The 19,461-nt window shown below is 34.5% G+C and overlaps 1 protein-coding gene across 1 annotated transcript in view; it reads left to right on the top strand.

The window, feature by feature from the left end:
- Positions 1 to 13,210, top strand: part of CHSY3 (chondroitin sulfate synthase 3) — an 80,678-nt gene extending 67,468 nt beyond the window's left edge. Inside the window, exon 3 of the mRNA XM_007425275.3 lies at positions 8,529 to 13,210. Within this exon, the coding sequence (XP_007425337.3) occupies positions 8,529 to 10,091 (1,563 nt within the window). The 3' untranslated portion in view covers positions 10,092 to 13,210. The remainder of the gene's footprint in view (positions 1 to 8,528) is intronic.
- The last annotated feature ends 6,251 nt before the right edge of the window (positions 13,211 to 19,461 follow it).

Raw genomic sequence — 19,461 nt, forward strand, 5'->3', positions numbered from 1 at the left:
AAACTTAGCTCCATCCCAAATAGAAGTAATAGTTCTTTTATCCTATTCCTCGCACAGTTGGTAGGACAGCAATTTATCTGACTTAAGCTGACTTTTTCAAAATATTCTGCTTGATAAAATTCAGCTTCCTGTGTGTCTCTTTTACTTTCAATAAAACAAGTTGATTCCTATTGCTTTTATTTTTTGTTCTAAATTCAAGACTGGGTTCAGTTTATGCCTTGATTCTAATTGCTTCAAATCAGTCCACTGTATATTCTAAGACTTTCCTTTGATGCCAGAGAGAAGCTCTCATAAATGTTTTACTAGCATTTATACCGCAGAGAAGGAAACATCAGGAATTAAATTGATTTGGAAGAAGCTCTTTAGTTCCTGATAACACTTCAGTTTAATATCCTTTGTAATAATAATAGTTTATTAAATCCTCTATTTAGATTTATTAGATTTTGATCTGTTTAAGTAGGAGCTGCCACTTCCATGTCTATAAGGTTATTTTTAGCTGTTTACCAACTTCCACAAATACAAACTGATGATTAACTTTTCACTGCTTTGACTAGGATGTGACATTTACCTACCAAAGTTTAATAATTCAGTGTTTATGGAAACAAGAATCTTGATTCTACATTTCTATTTTGTTGTTGTTGGATGAAGGAAAGATGATTAAATTGGGGGAAAGTAGAAAGTATCTATATATATGAAACATGTAATTTATCCTGGAAATTTATTTTTTCTGATTCGAATTTTTGATGAAAGAGTAAGTTACATTCTCTGTCACTCTTAAATGAAAAAAAACAAGTGATTATGCAGTTTCAGTTTTTTTAAGTTATTTTGGTCAAACATTCTACATTAATAACTCAAAAGTTACATTTTCTTCTTGTATCCTGTTTTCAAATAGCTACATACAGATGTTCTAAAATATTCCTTAATTAGCAATAATATGATAGTGTTTCCATGGCAATTCTTTTTTTTTTTTTTGCGTGTGTGTGTAAAATATGTATTTCTCATTGGTTTAGGGCAACTAGTTATTTAAAACTTTTAAATGTGTAAAGATACAAACATCTTACATACATACATAAATATATTTATTTTATTTTTTTAAACAAGAAATGCAAGATCACTATATAGCACTATTATTTGATTTAAAAATAGTTTGATAAACAAGCCAGAATGAATTTTGCAGACAAGCAAAGTAACATAACTTGTTCAGTCAGTTCTGATTTCTTGTTCCTTCTCATATGCCAGTAAGCCTGGATTTATAAACTAACAGCAAACCATGCTTTCAAAATATGACCCATAGTCTCTTCCTATGAATGGACTTACATATGATGCAAGCTTCAAACCAAACAATTTACATCATGAAATAAAGGTAATATAAATTGTAATTCATTAATTTGCATTAATATGCAAAATAACACTTATGTATTCTACATTAATTTATAAATCAATGCCTGCTGATTCAGAGACAAAAATTTGCCTTCTGAAATGTTTCAGTAGATACTCCTATAATCCTTTTATAACTACATATATTATGGCACTAAATGTTTTCTGGTAAATGTAGTAATCCTGACAAACTACATTTCTTTATAAGCACATGCTATAAAAAACTCTCTTGTTTTGTATATTGTGTATTTTTATTTATATATTTGTGAGATAATTTACTTAAACATTATTATGAACTTATCTGATGCACAGAGAGAAAGTTACAGCTATTAGTGTTACTGATTCACTGCAGCTCCAGAAGCATTTTTCATGGGGTAAAAAAAAAAGAAGAAAAGAAAACCACACAATAAGTGCTTTAGTACAGTAGGCTAGAGTACATCAAAATACTTTGAAAATAATTCTGTATTATTTTAACAGGCAAATAGTTGTGTTGACTTTCACTCCACAGTCTTTGCAAAAGAAGCAGTTGTATTTGTGTTTGCATTTAGGGGTTTTATAACCCCTAAATTTCATTAATCTTCATAGATATCGATAGATATAAATAGATCTGTAGATATATGAGAGAAAATCTGGCTGTCATGGATTTGATAGCCAAAATGCATTTGTTAATTTTGGCAATATTTTTTTTTAATATGCAGGTATTAATTCTGTACATGCAAATTAATTGAATTTATGAAACTCTGGGATGCTAAATGTTTGGCTTCTGTGCATTGCCTCCCCCCTCCACAAATATATAATTAAATTAACAATGAATACCAAACTGCTTGAAAACAAATATGAATAACAGCATGTGAACAAGCCAACTACAGTGCATGATTAACAGTAAAATAATCATAGACTGAAATTTTTAATGGATTAAAAATATTTTTTATGCCAGTTCAGGAATAGTAAATCTGAGAAATAGTTTCCCCAATGAGAGTGATGGCAAGAATGAAGTAATGGTTTTCTTACCAAAGAACACCTGGAATTTCAATAGAGCTTAATAATGTGTTTCATAAAATATTATTATGAACTCAATATTTTTTTCTTTATGTTTGAAGAAGTTTAGAAATTATTTGGTAAGCAAATGAATGTAATGAAGAGGACATTCATTATGCATTTTTGTTTGGTTTTTTTACTTTGTTATTGTTATTACTTGCATACTAAAATACCAGTAACAACCAAAGTTCTTTTAAAAATAAACATAAGGATTTTAGGTTGTTGTAATCTTACGTAGATATAGTGCTGTCTCCTGTGTCTTAAATTAATTATTCCTTTGCATAGCTAGGTACAGGGAGGACAAATAGGCAACTTTTGGTCCCTCCTGTTCTGATATTTAAAGTTTTCTATGCTTTAATAGCACAAGGAAAAAGCAGTTAAGATTTGTACTCAACTGTGGGTATTTGTGTCGTATTTGGAGAAAGAATGAAGATAAAGAATTAAAATGCTACTGCTACATTTAGCTGCTTCTTGTCAACATCTACAGCTGTCTTCTGATACTTCTTTGAAAAAAATAACCTCAAGAAATTATTAAGTGATGAATTAATAGGCAGCTTCATGAATAATTAAGTAAAACCAATCTTGAGCAACCAGGAAAAAGGTAGGAGTTCAACTGTGTTGATGGATAATACAAACAGTACTATCTAGAGTGTATAATGTCAATACAGTAGTAAGACTGGTAAGGCTACAGGGTTGTCTTCGGAATTTAACAATTATCTACCAATTTTATTTAGTGTTGGTATTATTTTGTTCTAGACTGAAGTAATATTCTACTCATAAAATAATGGAATAGTTTATTAATTACCTATAAAAATCACCCTAAATATAATATGCACCATTAAGTATAAAATTGGATACTTTTGTCTTTAGTGGCTGATCTCAAATGCTTTATTCATTTCTTCAAGCTGCAGATCCCTCTCTTTGGCAGTTGTGCTCATGAAATAGATGTTGTGGTTCATAGTTGTTAGACTTCCTGAAAATGTCAAAAGCTATTTGCAGCATTTCATTTTGAAACAGAATGCTTTGCCAGTTTTCCACAGCAGATGATGTGCCCCAGACGGTATGGTCGCTTGATAAATACATTTTACATATAACTCCAACATTAAACACAATGCATTTGGATTAGATTAGTTGTACAGAATTCTGGTAAAGAAGCATTGTTCTAAAAATACCACTATTTTATCCCTAAAAATGTCAACATTTCAAAGGCTGAAAGTTTGGAATCTCAAAGACATACTCTAAGCAAGCAATTATATAGGATTTATGATATAACAATATATCCAATCCACCTGCACTCCGTAGTGCCTGCCCATGGCATAGTGCCCAGCCCCCCGTGGCACCTGCACGGTCTCCACTCCTTGCCTGGACTCCTGCCTCTTCCCACTTAATGACCCACGCAGTCCTGGGGTTACTACAGCTGCCAGGACTGTCGGGATTGCTGTTGCTAAGCAATATGCTCATGGGACATCATGCTTTATGACTGCATTACTTAGTGACGGAAATTCCAGTCCCAATTGCCATTGTAACCCAAGACTACCTGTGGTACAATCCTAGCCTAGGCATGAATAGACAAATCATGAAATGATACTGAGACACCCATTTTACCAAGTATTTCTGAAATGGAAATTTGGCTGAACTGACAAAATTCATTTGTACAAAGCATGAAATGTTTGCTGCTCTCAACAGATAAAGAAGACTAATTGGACATGTTTTAGAAAGTCTAAAGATGCCATTAGAATGACATAGTTGCCATTTATTTGACAAATGTTCAACAATGAGTCTTGTCTTGCCATACAGATTGATTGATTGAGGTTCAACTCATCTTTGCAGAAATTCCATTCAAAACCTTCCAGTAGAGGCCCCCATCTTAAGCAAAATAATTGGCATTAAAACTGTTCCCAGACTTTAGAAGGGACAACATTATTCATGTACCTTAATTTATTAAGTGAAACCAAATTCTGTGATTTTGTGTTTGTTGGAGATGCAGCTATGGAAGTATCAACTCTTCGTACTTTTATGACTATTTGAGGCTTTGAGAATAGAGATAGCAAGCAAAGGATTCACTCTGTGTATTTTATGTGCTCCCTTATTGGAAGACTTAGGTTCTCTCTTATGCCTTCTTTTTCCCATGATGAGGATAAAAAACTAAAATATTCAAGCTTTCTACTAGAACATGTATATTTACTAATAAACTTTTGCTTATCCTTTTGGATCGTAAATGTTAGTTTGTAGATACTCTTAATAGGCTTAGTTTCTGAACTCATTGCTAAATATGGACCACAATTAATGAACTAGAGGATTCCAGCCAGGATTATCTCAACATATTTTTGTTACATTCTTCACTGGAATGTTTATTAAGTGGGACTGATCCATACAGTCAGCAGCAGTCACGTTGTGATATTTCTACATATTTCCAGAAGCATGACATTATATCACAAAAAATAGCTGCCATGCTAGTAGAGAGCATAATAAGTTTGCAATAAATAACTTCATGGAATACATTTAAAAAATTGTCCCAAAACATTTGCAGTTTATAGTTTCAAAGTTCATAGGCAATGTTTATATGTGAGAGTTTTAAAAAATTATATGGAAAAGACTTTGAGAAAAAAGTAAAGATCTATCAGTTATTAAAACACCTTCATAGATTGACAATGTTAGCCCTGGCTTGCATATGTGAGGAGCTAGATTGTCTGTCTCTGGTTTATATGTTTGAGTTCACATTATTGTTTTGTATTCCTAATTTCCTACCAGTCTAAATTGATTTTTGTTCATATAATGGTTCATATAATGGTGGCTTTCTTCAAATCTTGAGTTGCAAGTTAGTGGCCTAACTCAGGAGTTCTCCCTTCTCTCCACAATGGATGCTTCTCTTAAATCCCCTTAATTTAAATTAATTGTACTTCATGGCTAACCATACTAAAGGTTAACCAGATTCCCTCACAGTAATGGAAACACGACCTCAAATTCTAGTTTACAAGGAACCATGATTAAGATTATTCAGAATTAATATAATGGTGTTTGTAATTTTATTTTTTAATACTGATAAAAATAGAAGGTACACAGTGCTGGAACAGGGAACAGGATATAAGGCAGTCCTAAGATTGGTACTTCTCTTTATGTCACAACTAATACATCTTTGTATTATGTTTTGGCAAACCAAATAGAAAATAAATTTCCAGAATTAATGCAGAACTGCCAGTGCTCACATTTAAAATATTTCACAGCTACCAGTTACCAGCATGTTCTTGTAAGCTTGAAACTGTGGGACATTCATTTTCTACTGAGGAAACATATGCTATTTGAACAATTTTGCATAAACAACAGTGACATTCTGGTGTTATCTGGCTTGGGAGTCAGAAATGCCTATCTTAGTTGCAATGCAGTGAGATGGGTATTACTGCTTTGACTAGGTAACATCTAGGTAATTTCCCTTCATTTTATATTATGTTCCTGCAGTAGGGCTGCAGGATTACCGGGCCATACAAGTAGCTCCTTGGGTAGTAAAAAGCCTATTTAGCAGACAGGGATTGCTGCAAAATGTGATTTACAAATAGGAAGAATTGATTATATCCTCAAACAGGCAAAGACTCTGACTTCTGGTAAACTCTTCTTGAAAGTTCCTCTAACTTGTAAGGTTCTCTAAATACCGCTGTATTGAGTTTCATACTTATAGTCACATTAAAATTTGGGATTCCTCAGATAATGTTTTAGCCTTTTCTGATTGACAGGGAGAGAAGTAAAGTTTGTGAGATATTATATTTTTTAAATTAGTTGTAATATGTTACAGAATTTGGTCAGCATTAAGATTTTTCTTTTAAAAATAGGATTATATTATGAAATTTATTGTGGAAATATTAGAATGCACTGTTTTAAGAATTGCCATTGCAAAATCATATTTGTTCAAGAAGTTAAGCCATAACATCCTGTAAAGATGTACATGATTAAAAACAAAGATTTTGGGAAGATAGGGAACATCAGTCTATTTTAGGAATTTAAGGAAGGCTTTTCAAATGAATGAATAAATAAATAAGTAATGCAAGAGTTAATTATTTCATTTTCAAATCAGTTGTAAAGCATGCTGAATACTTAAGTGTGGCAGGATAAGAAAATTCCACTTATTATTTTTTCTGGATTGCAAAGGAATAAAGGGAAAAAAAGATTTTGAAGACTTAAAAACTTCTGGCAAAAATATTAGTTTGTATTAGTGTTTATCTTCCTTTTTAAAAACTCCTTAATAAGAATATATACATATATATATATTTTTAGTGATCCATTTATGTTAATTAGGGTGTATTTTCATCTCATCTCATCTCCTAACAAAACACAACTATGGCTGTAGAAAAGTATAATGGCAATATAATTAGAATTCTTTTTAACAGAAACATTATAATAGACATCTTGCCATGCTTATGCTATATTAATTGGATGTTTAGCTCGAGGGATGTTCATAAGTTATTATAAAATTTTAATGTTATTAAATTAGCTAAGAGGAAATTGTAGTTAATTTCATTGATTATGCAGGAAGGACTAAGGGGTTATTTTATTATGTCTAACAATAAAAAGAGAGTTAGTAAAATGGCAAGGAACACTATGTGAGGGATTACTTAAGGTGCATAAACCTTAAGAAATAAATCTTGCCTTGCACTAGTTCTTCCAAGTAGTGTAATAATTAGCATTATCTGCCACGCTGATTAAGATACTCATTTATATGTTGTAGCATGCTAGACACACATGTTTGGTACTGTTGGCAGCGTGGTAGACATCAAGATGGTGGTGTTCCCTTTATTCTTTCTGAAAATCTTACAAATTAGCTCTGAGTCAATCCAGTACAGCAAATATTCCCTGCCACTGATATCACCCTGTAAGTTGCCTTTCCTTGGACAAATGAAGTGTAATAATGATGCATTTAGGGAAATTCCATTTACTGCCCTTACCAAATATATTACATGTGATTGCTGTAATAAAAATACTTTAGCAGTCCTAAATGTATTGCCTGTGAGAGAAATCCATGTAGATGACAGTGTAAGGACGTGGCGGTGGCTTTTCTTACTGGGTTTTCTGGGCAACATTCCTGTTAGATTTGCTTCTTTTGCTTTTTTAACTCCACACATTGGAATAAAATGGTACCTCAGTTGATAAATATGATAAATAATTAAAAACTCATCTTAGCTGAATATTTTTATTCATGAATTTTACTTTAATATTAATTAAAATGTTGATTGAAAATGTAGGAAGCTTTTTTTAGTGAACTATGTAATTTTACTTTTCCTTATCTCTTCACTGTCTATATTATTTTTATTACTACTCCCATGTGCTATTATAAACAATTTCCTGTCTGAATGCTTTTTTTCTTCTTTGTTTTCAATTCTTCATGTACTCCCAGGAAGAAATCTCTATACAAATAATCAGAAGCAAAATGAGTCCAGCACTCACTCTTCTGAATAACGTGACTGTTAAAGAAATTGTCTGAACTCTTATTATTTCTAAACTTTAGAAAAGATTCAAGTTACAGAGTTTTGTTTTTTTCCCTCAAACTATTCACGTGAATGAATATTTCCCTTAGAGAAGATGGACATTTTCTGGCTGTTGGCCATAGTTAAAAGAGTTTATACTCTTTCTTAACTTCTGGTATAGCCTTAATTTCTTCTGTAGCTAAATTTATAGTGTTACCACATACTCACACTCCTCATGGGAATATACAAAAATATGTTCCCACTGTTTTGCAATTTTTGAACCAACCCATATAGCCTGCAACTGTAATATTATTTTGATTATCTACTCTCTGAAGTTCCTGAACTTTTTATCAAGATTTACATCTGATCAAGAACTTAAAATAGCATAAAATCCAGTGTATCACCAAGTGACCTCTCTCTCTCTCTCTTCTGTCCCCATGAAGCATGTATTCCCTTTCTGATTTCAGTTCTTAAAAGTTTATAGGAATGTGTTTGTTAATTATGCTGTATTTTTATCTCATCTCCTAACAAAACAGACCAAAATAGCCCCTGTTTTAAACTCAGTGATGAATAGATTTATGCTTGAAAATTAAATTGATATGGTTTAGTTAGTATTTATCTGTTTACACACCTAACACTATTATATTTTCTGTTTTCTAGATGCAGCAGTTGTTCCATGAAAACTATGAACGCAACCGGAAGGGTTACATACAGGATCTTCACAACAGCAAAATTCACACAGCGATTACGCTTCATCCAAATAAAAGACCAGCCTATCAGTATAGGCTTCATAACTACATATTGACCCGTAAAATTTCAGACTTGCGTTACCGCACCATCCAGCTTCATAGAGAAAGTGCTCTCATGAGCAAGCTCAGTAATGATGAATTAAGCAAAGAAGATCAGCTTTTAGGAATGACACCATCTTTCAATCGTTTCCAGCCCCGTGACAGGAATGAAGTAATTGAATGGGACTTTCTGACTGGAAAGCTCCTTTATTCAATAGCTGAGAATCAACCACCCAGGCAAAACATTAATAACATCCTGCGAGCCGCTTTAGATGACACTGTAATGCAGGTAATGGAAATAATCAATGAGAATTCTAAATCTAGAGGAAGGCTTATTGACTTCAATGAAATACAGTATGGATACCGCAGAGTTGACCCTCTGCATGGAGTAGAGTATATACTGGATTTGTTGCTTTTATATAAAAGGCACAAAGGAAGAAAGGTTACTGTTCCAGTTCGAAGGCATGCTTACCTTCAACAATTATTTAGTAAACCATTTTTCAGAGAGGAAGAAGAACTGGATGTAAGAAGTGTGATGGAAAATGGGCAGAGTGACACACAATCTTTCTCTTTCCTTTCTAATTCCCTGAAGATCTTTTCATCATTCCAAGGCACCAAAGAATCAAGGGGAAGCAGTAATAAGAAGATTCATATTCTTGTCCCTCTCACAGGAAGATATGATATTTTCTTGAGATTTATGGAGAATTTTGAAAAGACTTGCCTTGTTACAAAGCAGAACGTGAGGCTGGCAGTTATTCTTTTTAACCCAGATTCTGGTCAGGATTCCAGTAAACACATAGAGTTGATCAGTGCATATCACAATAAGTATCCAATGGCAGACATCACTGTTATTCCTATGACAGGAGCTTTTTCAAGAGGTTTGGGTCTTGAAACGGCTTCCTCTCAGTTTGACAATGATACTTTGCTGCTATTCTGTGATGTTGACCTAATATTTACTCCTGACTTTCTCCAGCGCTGTCGAGCTAACACCATCCAAGGAGAACAAGTTTACTACCCTATTATTTTCAGCCAGTATGACCCTAAAGTAACCTATGGAGACCACCCTCCTGTGGACAGTCACTTTGTTTTCACAAAGAAAACAGGTTTTTGGAGGGACTATGGGTTTGGTATCACCTGCATTTACAAAAGTGATTTTATAAGTGCGGGCGGATTTGATACCTCAATTCAAGGTTGGGGACTTGAGGATGTAGACCTTTTTACTAAAGTGATAACTTCCGGCTTGAAGGCATTTAGAAGCCAAGAAGTGGGGGTTGTGCATGTGTTCCATCCAGTTCATTGTGATCCCAATCTAGAATCTAAACAATACAAGATGTGCTTGGGGTCTAAAGCAAGTACATTTGGCTCTGCAGTGCAACTAGCTGAAATATGGCTAGGAAAGCATTTGGGTCTTAGGTATAATTATACTTTCTCCTGACATTCTAACTGGCCCTGCCTTCCTAGGGGAAGTTTACCTCATTCCTTTTTCCTTTCATCATTGCATTCTCAAACTTCTCTTTGTCTTCCAAAGGATTTGTCTTTGACCTCTAATGAACATCTGTCAGGAATGTTAGAGATTCCTACTGAACTGATGTGGTGTCTTTCTCTTCTCCTTGATCCATAAACTGAGTTAAATCATTGCAAGAGAACAATCCCATAGACCACATCCATCACTAGGACCACATCAGAAGAATAGTCTCTTTGGACTTTAGGATGCAATATTGTTTTGATTCTGTCTGTCAAACTTAATGTGATACAAATATTTTTCGGTGAAGGTATCACAAAAGTGCTTTATGCTTCCTCTGGGAAAGAGACTCTGGTAAACTTGAGTTTTATAATTTATATGAGGACTAAAATAAAAACTATTCTTTATAATTTTTAAGTAATAAATAATGGACTCATCTATTTTTTAAAAAAGGGAAAAATACATTTTCCAGGTGCAATGGTACTGGCTACCAAGAACCTTAAACAGCATATCAAATTGACCTCTTCAGTACTCTGCAATTGGACTGTATTTTCTCAAGGAAACATAGCTTAATCAGATATTTGCATATGTTGAGAAGGTTTATGAACCAATCTCTTTCATTTGCTGGCAAGAAGAAATGACACAGTATGGTTATTTATAATAAAAGAATAGGCATGCCATATTCTTGTGTTTTCTAAGACAATATATTGCTTTGTTTCTGTTTAGATTGAATGTCTAATATATACATAGTTTTCTAATTCCTTTCATAAGACTGCACTTGTTACAAAGGGAAATCAAAGGGTACTTAATATTGTCTTTTTATAATTGTGCGTTAATATTCATATTCTGAATCATTTGTTGTTAAACTTTAAAGAAAATGTAATTATTTAACTATGAAAGTGCTATTGCTGGTCAAAGTTCTTGCAAATATATTTATAATAGTGAAGATATATAGGAAGTGGAATGTGTTAAGTTTCCCTCTCTGGAGAATCCAAAAATTTCTGAAAATATACTGATTGAATATTGAAAAGAAAATATTAAATTGTTTTGCTTTGTTAAAGTGAACACAAACCATGACAACATTATCATACATACAGTGATTTGATCAAGTTTATGACATATAACTGTAACATTTTTTGAAGAAACTGAAACACCCAAGAAATATGTGTGAAGCCCAGTGTTCAATATAATGTGATCAGCTTTAGAGAACATAGCAAGCACCTCTGAACAGATAACATCTTTGGTGTTTTTAGGGAAGGATGCTGTACGGTATATGTTATAATGGCCATGATAGAATCTGAACTTATTTCCTAAAACATCTACTGGAATCAGGAAATCTCACAATTTAATTGGCACATAGCATGCTCGCTTTGACAGCACATATACTAAACCAAATTGGGAAAGAGCAAGAGGCAGGTATCCCTGTAGACATTACATTTTTATCTTGTTCAAGAATAACCCCCTGGCAATCATGTTTCAAAATCAAGATTTTATTAAATTGGAATAAGTATAGCAAGAAAGACATATTTAGTGATGACATGGGTAGGTTTAAAAATTCAGGACAGACCAACATAGTTCCTTGACCATTACACCAAAGATTCCCCTAGATTTTTTTTCTTTTGTATCTTCCTATTTTTCACAGCCAGGTTTACTCCAGTATTTTCTCATATAGTTGCAATTTCTCCCTTCTTAGATTTCATTCCCAGCAGTGTTCCAGTTTTCTGTGCCACATTTATACCCATACACAAATACCCATTCACATCTATGTATGCATGCACAGATTCCACTGCAGCTATAATTAATCCTGATTCAAAATTAAATATTGCAAATTCTTCCCAGATCAATAGCTATTAGCATATTTTTTTAGTTTTATTTATATGGTTGGATATTCTACTGTACCAATGTCAGTTGTACTCTTTTTTTCATCACATAGCTGCTGTAACAAATAAGCTACTATTTTTAGTTGGCCCCTTACTTACACTTAATGTAATGTAAGATGATGTTTTTATACGGTACATTCGCACTTGCATGATTGGCATATGGAATATCAAAACCATCATATGAATTAAGAGCCAGTTTGGTGTAGTGGTTAAAGGTGCAAGATTAGAAGCCAGGAGACTGTGAGTTCTAGTCTTGGCTTAGGTAGAAAGTCAGCTGGGTGACTTTGGGCCAGTCATTCTCTCTCATGAGATATGCAGACAAACAAACAAACAAATCTGGAATGCTATTAAAAGAAGTCACAAATGAAGTACCAGTATATCTATCATCTTATAAAAGAAGATGGACTATAGGGCTTTGCAGCAAATCAGATCTGAAGGCAAACAGGTGCTGTGGAGTGTCAACATCACCTGTTGCAACTTCTTAAAATGTACCTCTGGAGCCCCACATTCCTAGGAAAAAGTATGGCTGCTTTAAGAAGTTGCAGACAGGTGCTATGCTTGCCCCCCCACCCCTCCCCCCCAGCATACTCCAAAGCATCTTTTTCCATTCAAATCCAAAATGCTGCTTAGCTGAACAATTCTCATTACTTTGGGACTTAGAAAAGATACTGAAAATTAAAAAAAACATTCTGCCTGAATTTTTTTTGTAGTTACAGAAGTGACACACACAACCATTTGTGAAAATCAAAACCTTGTCCCAAAATCTGTATTCTTACTAGATTGTCATACTGTGATTTCCTTTCCTAGATAATTTTTCTTTACCTGTTGTTTGGAACCACAGATATTTCTTGTAACTTGAAGTTATTAAAATGTCAGTGAACTGTATTTAAAGAAACGAAGCTCTCCCAGTAACTTCAACAGCAAAAATCATGAGAGTTTACCTTACTTCCTTGATAAAAATGTTGAATATTTGTCCATAGCCTTAAATTAACATGATTTGCTTAGATGAAATTTCAGCATACAGCATGAACTGAACTTGATGACTGTACAGGGAATTCTGTGTATTAAGGACTTGCCGGATCGGGTCCTGAGAGGAAAAAAAAAAGTTAATTCTTTAGAGATATTTATTTAGTGTATGACCAATTCATTTGTTTATATGATGGATTACTTTGTTGTAAACTGGATTATAAATGTTTCTTATAAAATATTGCATTGTCTTTGGAATAACTGTTTTCACATAAATTGTGTTAGTTGATTTGTGGTAGGAGGGCCATTTTAACGATGACATAATCATAAGGGATGCAATGTTCAGCAATTTTGCCTTACTCAAAGAAATAGGAACTGTGTCAAGGAACTCACAACTGCTGTTCATTCTGGAGGATTTGGATGCATTGCAGGTAAACTCCCAATGCATTATGCTCACCATTATAACATTTTTACAAAATGGTCAGGACAAATTCCTCCTCCTCCTCCTCCTCTTCAAACCGGTTTGAGGAACCAGGAAATGAGATTCCTTTTTCTTTTTCAAACATGGTTGTGGAGCAGCAGATGGGTTGCCAGCACCATCCAACCAATCAACAAGCCATACACATTCACTGCTTAGCCAACTCCTTATTTAAACAAAATAAAACACCCCCTCCCTGACATAATTATTTATTCCTTTTGGGGTAGGGGGGATGTTGGAGCAGGAGAAGATAAGCCTAGCCAAACGAAGTGGAGAGGCAATTAAAGGGGTGACAAGACAAGCAGGGGGGTGGAAGAGGCAATTGGCCAAGGTGTCTTACCAAGGGATCCCTCAAACTAACCCTACTGTTGCCACCATGGGTTTTGAAATAGTTCAGATGGTAAGAGTAATCTTTACATCCACAAGTCAACTCTTTGATTCTTAATTTAAATAAACCAGCACCATGTCACTTTGAAGGCAGGTCCTAAAGGGATTGGGCCTTTAGTTTCTGTGCTTCTGATAACCGAAGTACTGGTTAATCACACTATCACAGAAAAGTTCAATGGTAAAGTAACATAATCTACTTTTAATTCGGGGGAAATGTTTTTCATTTTACATAAAAGCAAATGTCTGCCTTATTTGCTCTTGCTTAGTCTCCCCAGTTCTTCCTTTTCCATCACCCTCTAGTTACAAAATTCCATGATTCATTCTTCCACTATTGCATCCCTGGATGTTCTTACTTTCTGGCTTATATCCCTTCCTTTTTACCACACGTTTTGAAAAAAATAATTATATTCCTGGTCTTGGCTTAAGGGTATTGCTGCCATACAAAATACTGAAGTAAAGCACTTTGCTGATGAGTTTCTAGTTCTGTTGCTGATAGTTTCCATTTGCCTACCACAATAGTTCAGTAGCCTCATGAATGTTATTACTTTATTGCTTCCTTCCCTTGCTCAGTCAGGAATCCCTTTAAGTCAGGGAATTCCAAAACCAATCCTTTCTGGGTTTCAGAAGTAAATGCTGAAAGCTTAGTTCCAACATAGGAACAGCAGATTAGGATATTTTCAGTAGTATGGAGTTTTAATAAAATGAATATTGGTTTAATAAATGTAAATACAGCATTGCTGGGTTAGGGATGCATCAGTTTTGTGTCAGTTTAAAGAGAGCCCTGTTACTACATTAAAATCTGGATTTTTTAAAATGAACACAAGACTTCATCTCTAATATAAACATGTTAACATATTTTATCAAAATCTCCAGATTACAAACATATTTGTTCCAGAAATTTTCGTCTTAAAATGTATTCTAAAATGTTTGGTGTAGTAGTTAAGGCATCAGGCTAGAAACCAGGAGACTGTGAGTTCTAGTACCGTCTTAGGCACAAAGCCAGCGGAGTGACCTTGGGCCAGTCACTTTCACTCAGCCTTAGGAAAAAGGCAATAGCAAATCATTTATTTATATAATTTTTATTAAGAAATTTAATTATAATAGCAAAATCTAATACAAACTAAACTTGAAGAATAGGAGTAGAAAGTGCAAGAAAAAAGAAAAAGAGAAAAGTAAGAATACAATAAAGAGAAAAATATAAAGAAGTGACTTCCAACCTCCATCACAAGTATAAACAAATTATTAACTCTTCACCCCCTCCAGGGTTACAAACATTTCTCTTCATCCCATATCCCATCTCTTATCTATGAACAAATCCATAAATGTCATATTTTCACTCCTAGTGTCAGCAGAAAGTCCATAAAGGGTTGCCAGAAGTAACAGTATATCTTGTTTTAACCTTGATCAAGTAGAACAACTTTATATTCCTTCCTTTTATTTCTAACAGTATTAATCTTTAATTCATTCAAATATTGTCATAGGATCTGATTTCTCTTCATTTCTTCTTTGTCTCATTGCACAGAGTTCTTCAAGGCTTTAACAAGCTTCTTTTGTAAATCCAGTAGGAAAAAATTATCCAGGTCACTCTCTTGGTTTGTCATTTGCCTTTTCAATTTTAAAACCTCAGCCCGTTTGTTTTATAGATCCAGTGAAACATCCTTTCTAAGTCATCCTCCTGGCCTGTCAGTTGTAAATCCACTTTCAATACCATCTTTACCTTGTCAGATCAAATTTGTCCTACATCTGACATTTCTTCAATAACATATTTTGGACATAGTCTATCCATAGAAGCAGACATCATTACTGACATTGTTGATATTGTGGCTACTATTTTCTGATTCCATTCTTCAAAAGTCTCTGTCAGTATTTTTATCGTTATAACATTTTGCAACATTTTACAGGCTTGTAAATCTTTCCTCTACCTTAAAACTTCAGTTCTCTCTAGTGTCCAGGTTTTGAAATCAGGAAATTGCGTATCTTTGTTTTGTTCTGTAAAAAACAAAACACAATCTATTTCCCATGAGCTGGTTCTTTATAATTAATTCCAAAATCTTATTGTAAATGTTTCAATATTCCAATTTTATTTGGACCCTTAGTCTGTTTATAACTTTCTAAGTTCAAAATTTTATTTAGCTTTTTGCTGTTTATTTCAGATTGTTTAAATTCTTAAGCTTATGATTAAAATTTTCTTTCATTCAGGATTGAAGGCAGACTCACCCGGCATTTTCAAATTTCTTGTTCTGAAGGTCTCTAATAGCTTAGAAATAGTTAATGAGCAATTTCCGAAAGTGATTACAAAGTGAGGTTTGCAAATTTAGTGTCCTTTAAAAGTCGCTGTTGTGAGCAAGAGGGATAATCCCTGCATCTCCCAGCGCTCAAACCACTGTCCTGCGGTCTCCTCACAAGAAGCAACTGTCCGGAGCACACGTGATTGATCTTCCATCCTCTCCTTATCCTGAGAGGTTTCAAGGAACAGGTCTACTCACCAGTTCCTTGGTCTTTGGCTCTCTTTTCACAGAGCTGTCTTTAGTTTGTTATACCTCCCCCAGAAGTCCTCCTAATGGCAAATCATTTATGAAAAACCTTGCCAAGAAAACTGCAGTGACCAGTCCAGGCAGCTACCAGGAGTCAACATTGACTTGAAGGCACCAAAAAAAAAAAAAAAAAAATCACAATTGAAAGTGCAATCGGAAAGATAAGTACAGTCCAAATTGACATACCCAACAAAAGCAAGTTACTGCAAGGATTCAAATGTTCGGTAATGCTCAAGTTTCTCTACTCTGAATATCAGAGATATAATGATGTGAACTGACACCCATCCTGTCATAGGCTAATATGATCCAAAAATGTGATTTATGGATATAAATCCATAATTATGATATTTAAGGATCATGGAATCGGTTGCTGATGATTAGGATGGAATCATGATCAAGATACCTGGATTTATAGAAGCATTGAATTTTTCTTATCAAATATGTCAGATTTGACATATATTACACACACACACACACACTTGAATAATGAAACTTGATATTTATAGTGTGAAAGGAAGTTTTGCTCCGATATCAGGACTTATTAAAAATCTTCACCCTTGCCAATTGACGCTGGGTAGGTAGGAAGGTAGCTGGATAGGTGGGTGAATGCATGAGAGAGAAAATCTTCACATTCCAATATTTAGAAAGAGATTTCCACTTATTTCAGAGAAATTCCAAGAAGTCATGAAATAATTTGAATAGTGTGTTCATTTCTACTAAAAGGCAGAATGGTTAACTGTGGAGAGCAAAAAATACTTGTCCCTCATTCTAGATGAATAGCCTGATTATTGCAATAATGTTATTGGCTTCTAAACCTTAATGATCTCTTAATGTCAGAGATCTAAAATGGATTTCTTAGAACTGGACTTTTATCAAATAAGATTTGTAGCTTCATGAATGAAAAGCCTGGGCTTTATTCCCATGATAAAATGATTTTATTGTTTCAGCCATTAATTGATGTCATTAAATGAGCAGGTGTAAATTCTTTTGTTTTTTTAGAGCATAAAACTCCTTAGAAGGAAGAATAAAAAGAACACACTGAGGAAAGAAATGGATATAGGTAATATAAGCTAAAAATATAGATGAATTGGGAAGGGTGTTATTCAACTTTCTGTGCTTGGACTTTTTTTCAGCCACAGATTTGAAAAGACATCTAAAACTTCTTCACAATCTACCACTAGGGAGTCATGTTCTCCTAAATTAACATTTTATGCTTTAGAAGTTTGCACATTCTTATTTATATGGTACACACTTTTTATATACTATCTTTTACAACACAAGAAAAGGCTAATAATTCTGAAATGTTGGAGGGTTGGTCAAGTCTCAGGTTCTCTCAAGAAGATCTATGGTGGAAGATCTTTGAACAATGTATTATTGCTATGTGGATGGCATACAAAATAAGTCCTTTGGCAGGAGCCATTGCAGACCTCTTCGCCTTGATTTTGGGAGAGACTTGCACAAGGAGCAAACCTCAGTGTATTTATAGCCCTTCTGTTGTTTCAGGCTAACAGAACATATAATTACCTTTGTCAATAGCAGCAAAGGGAGCAATACAGGAGAAGGAAAACACAATATTAGAATCAGGGCCACAGGGTACATAGTGTGAGAGGAATGGGATTGGATTTTTAATGTCAGAGCAGTGGCACTGGAAAAAGCCTCTCCTTCCATGGACCCCCAGTGCTCAGTTTCTTCTCAGCCATCTTCTTCCAGTACACGTTCATGATGATTTATTGCATTTGCTCCCAACTTTTCTCTGGAAGCTCAAGGCAGCACAGATGGGAGTGTCCCATGATCATGTCCCCATAACAGTTAAGTTGTGTAGAGGGGTGCAGACATATCCTTGAAAAAGGACTGCAAGGGCAATTACATAAACATCAATTTAGCCTTGAAAGAGACAGGGAGGTGAGAAAGAAATTCTCAGGGTTACCCTTGATTCTCTTTGGTATAAGAGAAGGGAGAGAGAAACCATGTCAGATTTTCAAGGTTCTGTTGTTATACCCTGCAACAATATCATAAAGTTCTAGAAGTTTTTATAGAGTCTCTTTCCTGGCTTGATCTACCTTGAAGGGCTGATCCTGTATGAAGTAGAATGAGTTGAGAAAAAAATGACTGGATCACCTCTATGAATTCCCTGATTGCCTAGGAACTGGATCCTGGGTCTTCCCAGTCCAAGGACACCATACTATAGCTTTCTGCAAGCCTAATGCCTTCAAAAAGATGTTTTATACCAGGAAAATAGGAGAAATGAATGAAATAGGTTCATACCTCATGCCCCAATTCTTACCGCAATTTCAGCTTCTTTGACATTATTTTTGAAAAAAAGATTGAAAGATCTAATCTTCCAGGGGTATGCAGGGATCATCCAGTAGGGACTGGTAGGCAAGCAAGATCTTCCAACTAAAAATGACACATCCCACAGCAAGTATTTAAGAAGATGGCAAAGTGAAAGCACCTTACTATTAGGTACAATAGTAGTATAGTTGCTGGGGTAGGACTTGCCAAATGAATGTGGTAAAGTCCTCTACCCTAAGGAAGTGGAGTCCCTGGACTCCCCAGATGCAATAGCTCCTTCTCTGCTGTCCGTTCAGCTGCTGCACTGATCACAAGTGGTTGCCAGGAAGAAATCCTTAAAAATGATAATATGACAGATTTGATATCCAGGCAGTGCTTATTGACTGTACAGACTGCAATTTCAATTTATCCGTATCTAACAGCAATAAAAGCAAAAGTGGATTCTCTGTAAGAATTCTTTGATACATTTATCCCATCTTTTCCCATAAAATTAGCAGAGATTGCTATAGCAGAAAGTCCTGGATTTAAAAATGAACAAAATACCTTAACTCAAAATTGAGATTTTAACACTGAATCCAACAAGAAATTCTAACTGAATTCAGAAAGAGTCTCCCTCTTGGTACATGAGGGATTGAGGGCCCGGAAGTAAAATCAACCATTCCTTACAAACTAACTGGATTTACTTAGATCACTCTTAACTCAATAGTGGCTAGTCGGATTCAAATAAAGCAATCTGTTTCTCCTTAACCCAGTGGCTATGCTGCAACATTACACAATTGATTTCTTGGAGAGAGAGTGGTTTCCTA

Source organism: Python bivittatus, unplaced genomic scaffold (assembly GCF_059951505.1).
Source record: "Python bivittatus isolate LINGU-HERP-01145 unplaced genomic scaffold, Pbiv_v1 ctg000850_np1212, whole genome shotgun sequence".
Lineage (NCBI taxonomy): Eukaryota > Metazoa > Chordata > Lepidosauria > Squamata > Pythonidae > Python > Python bivittatus.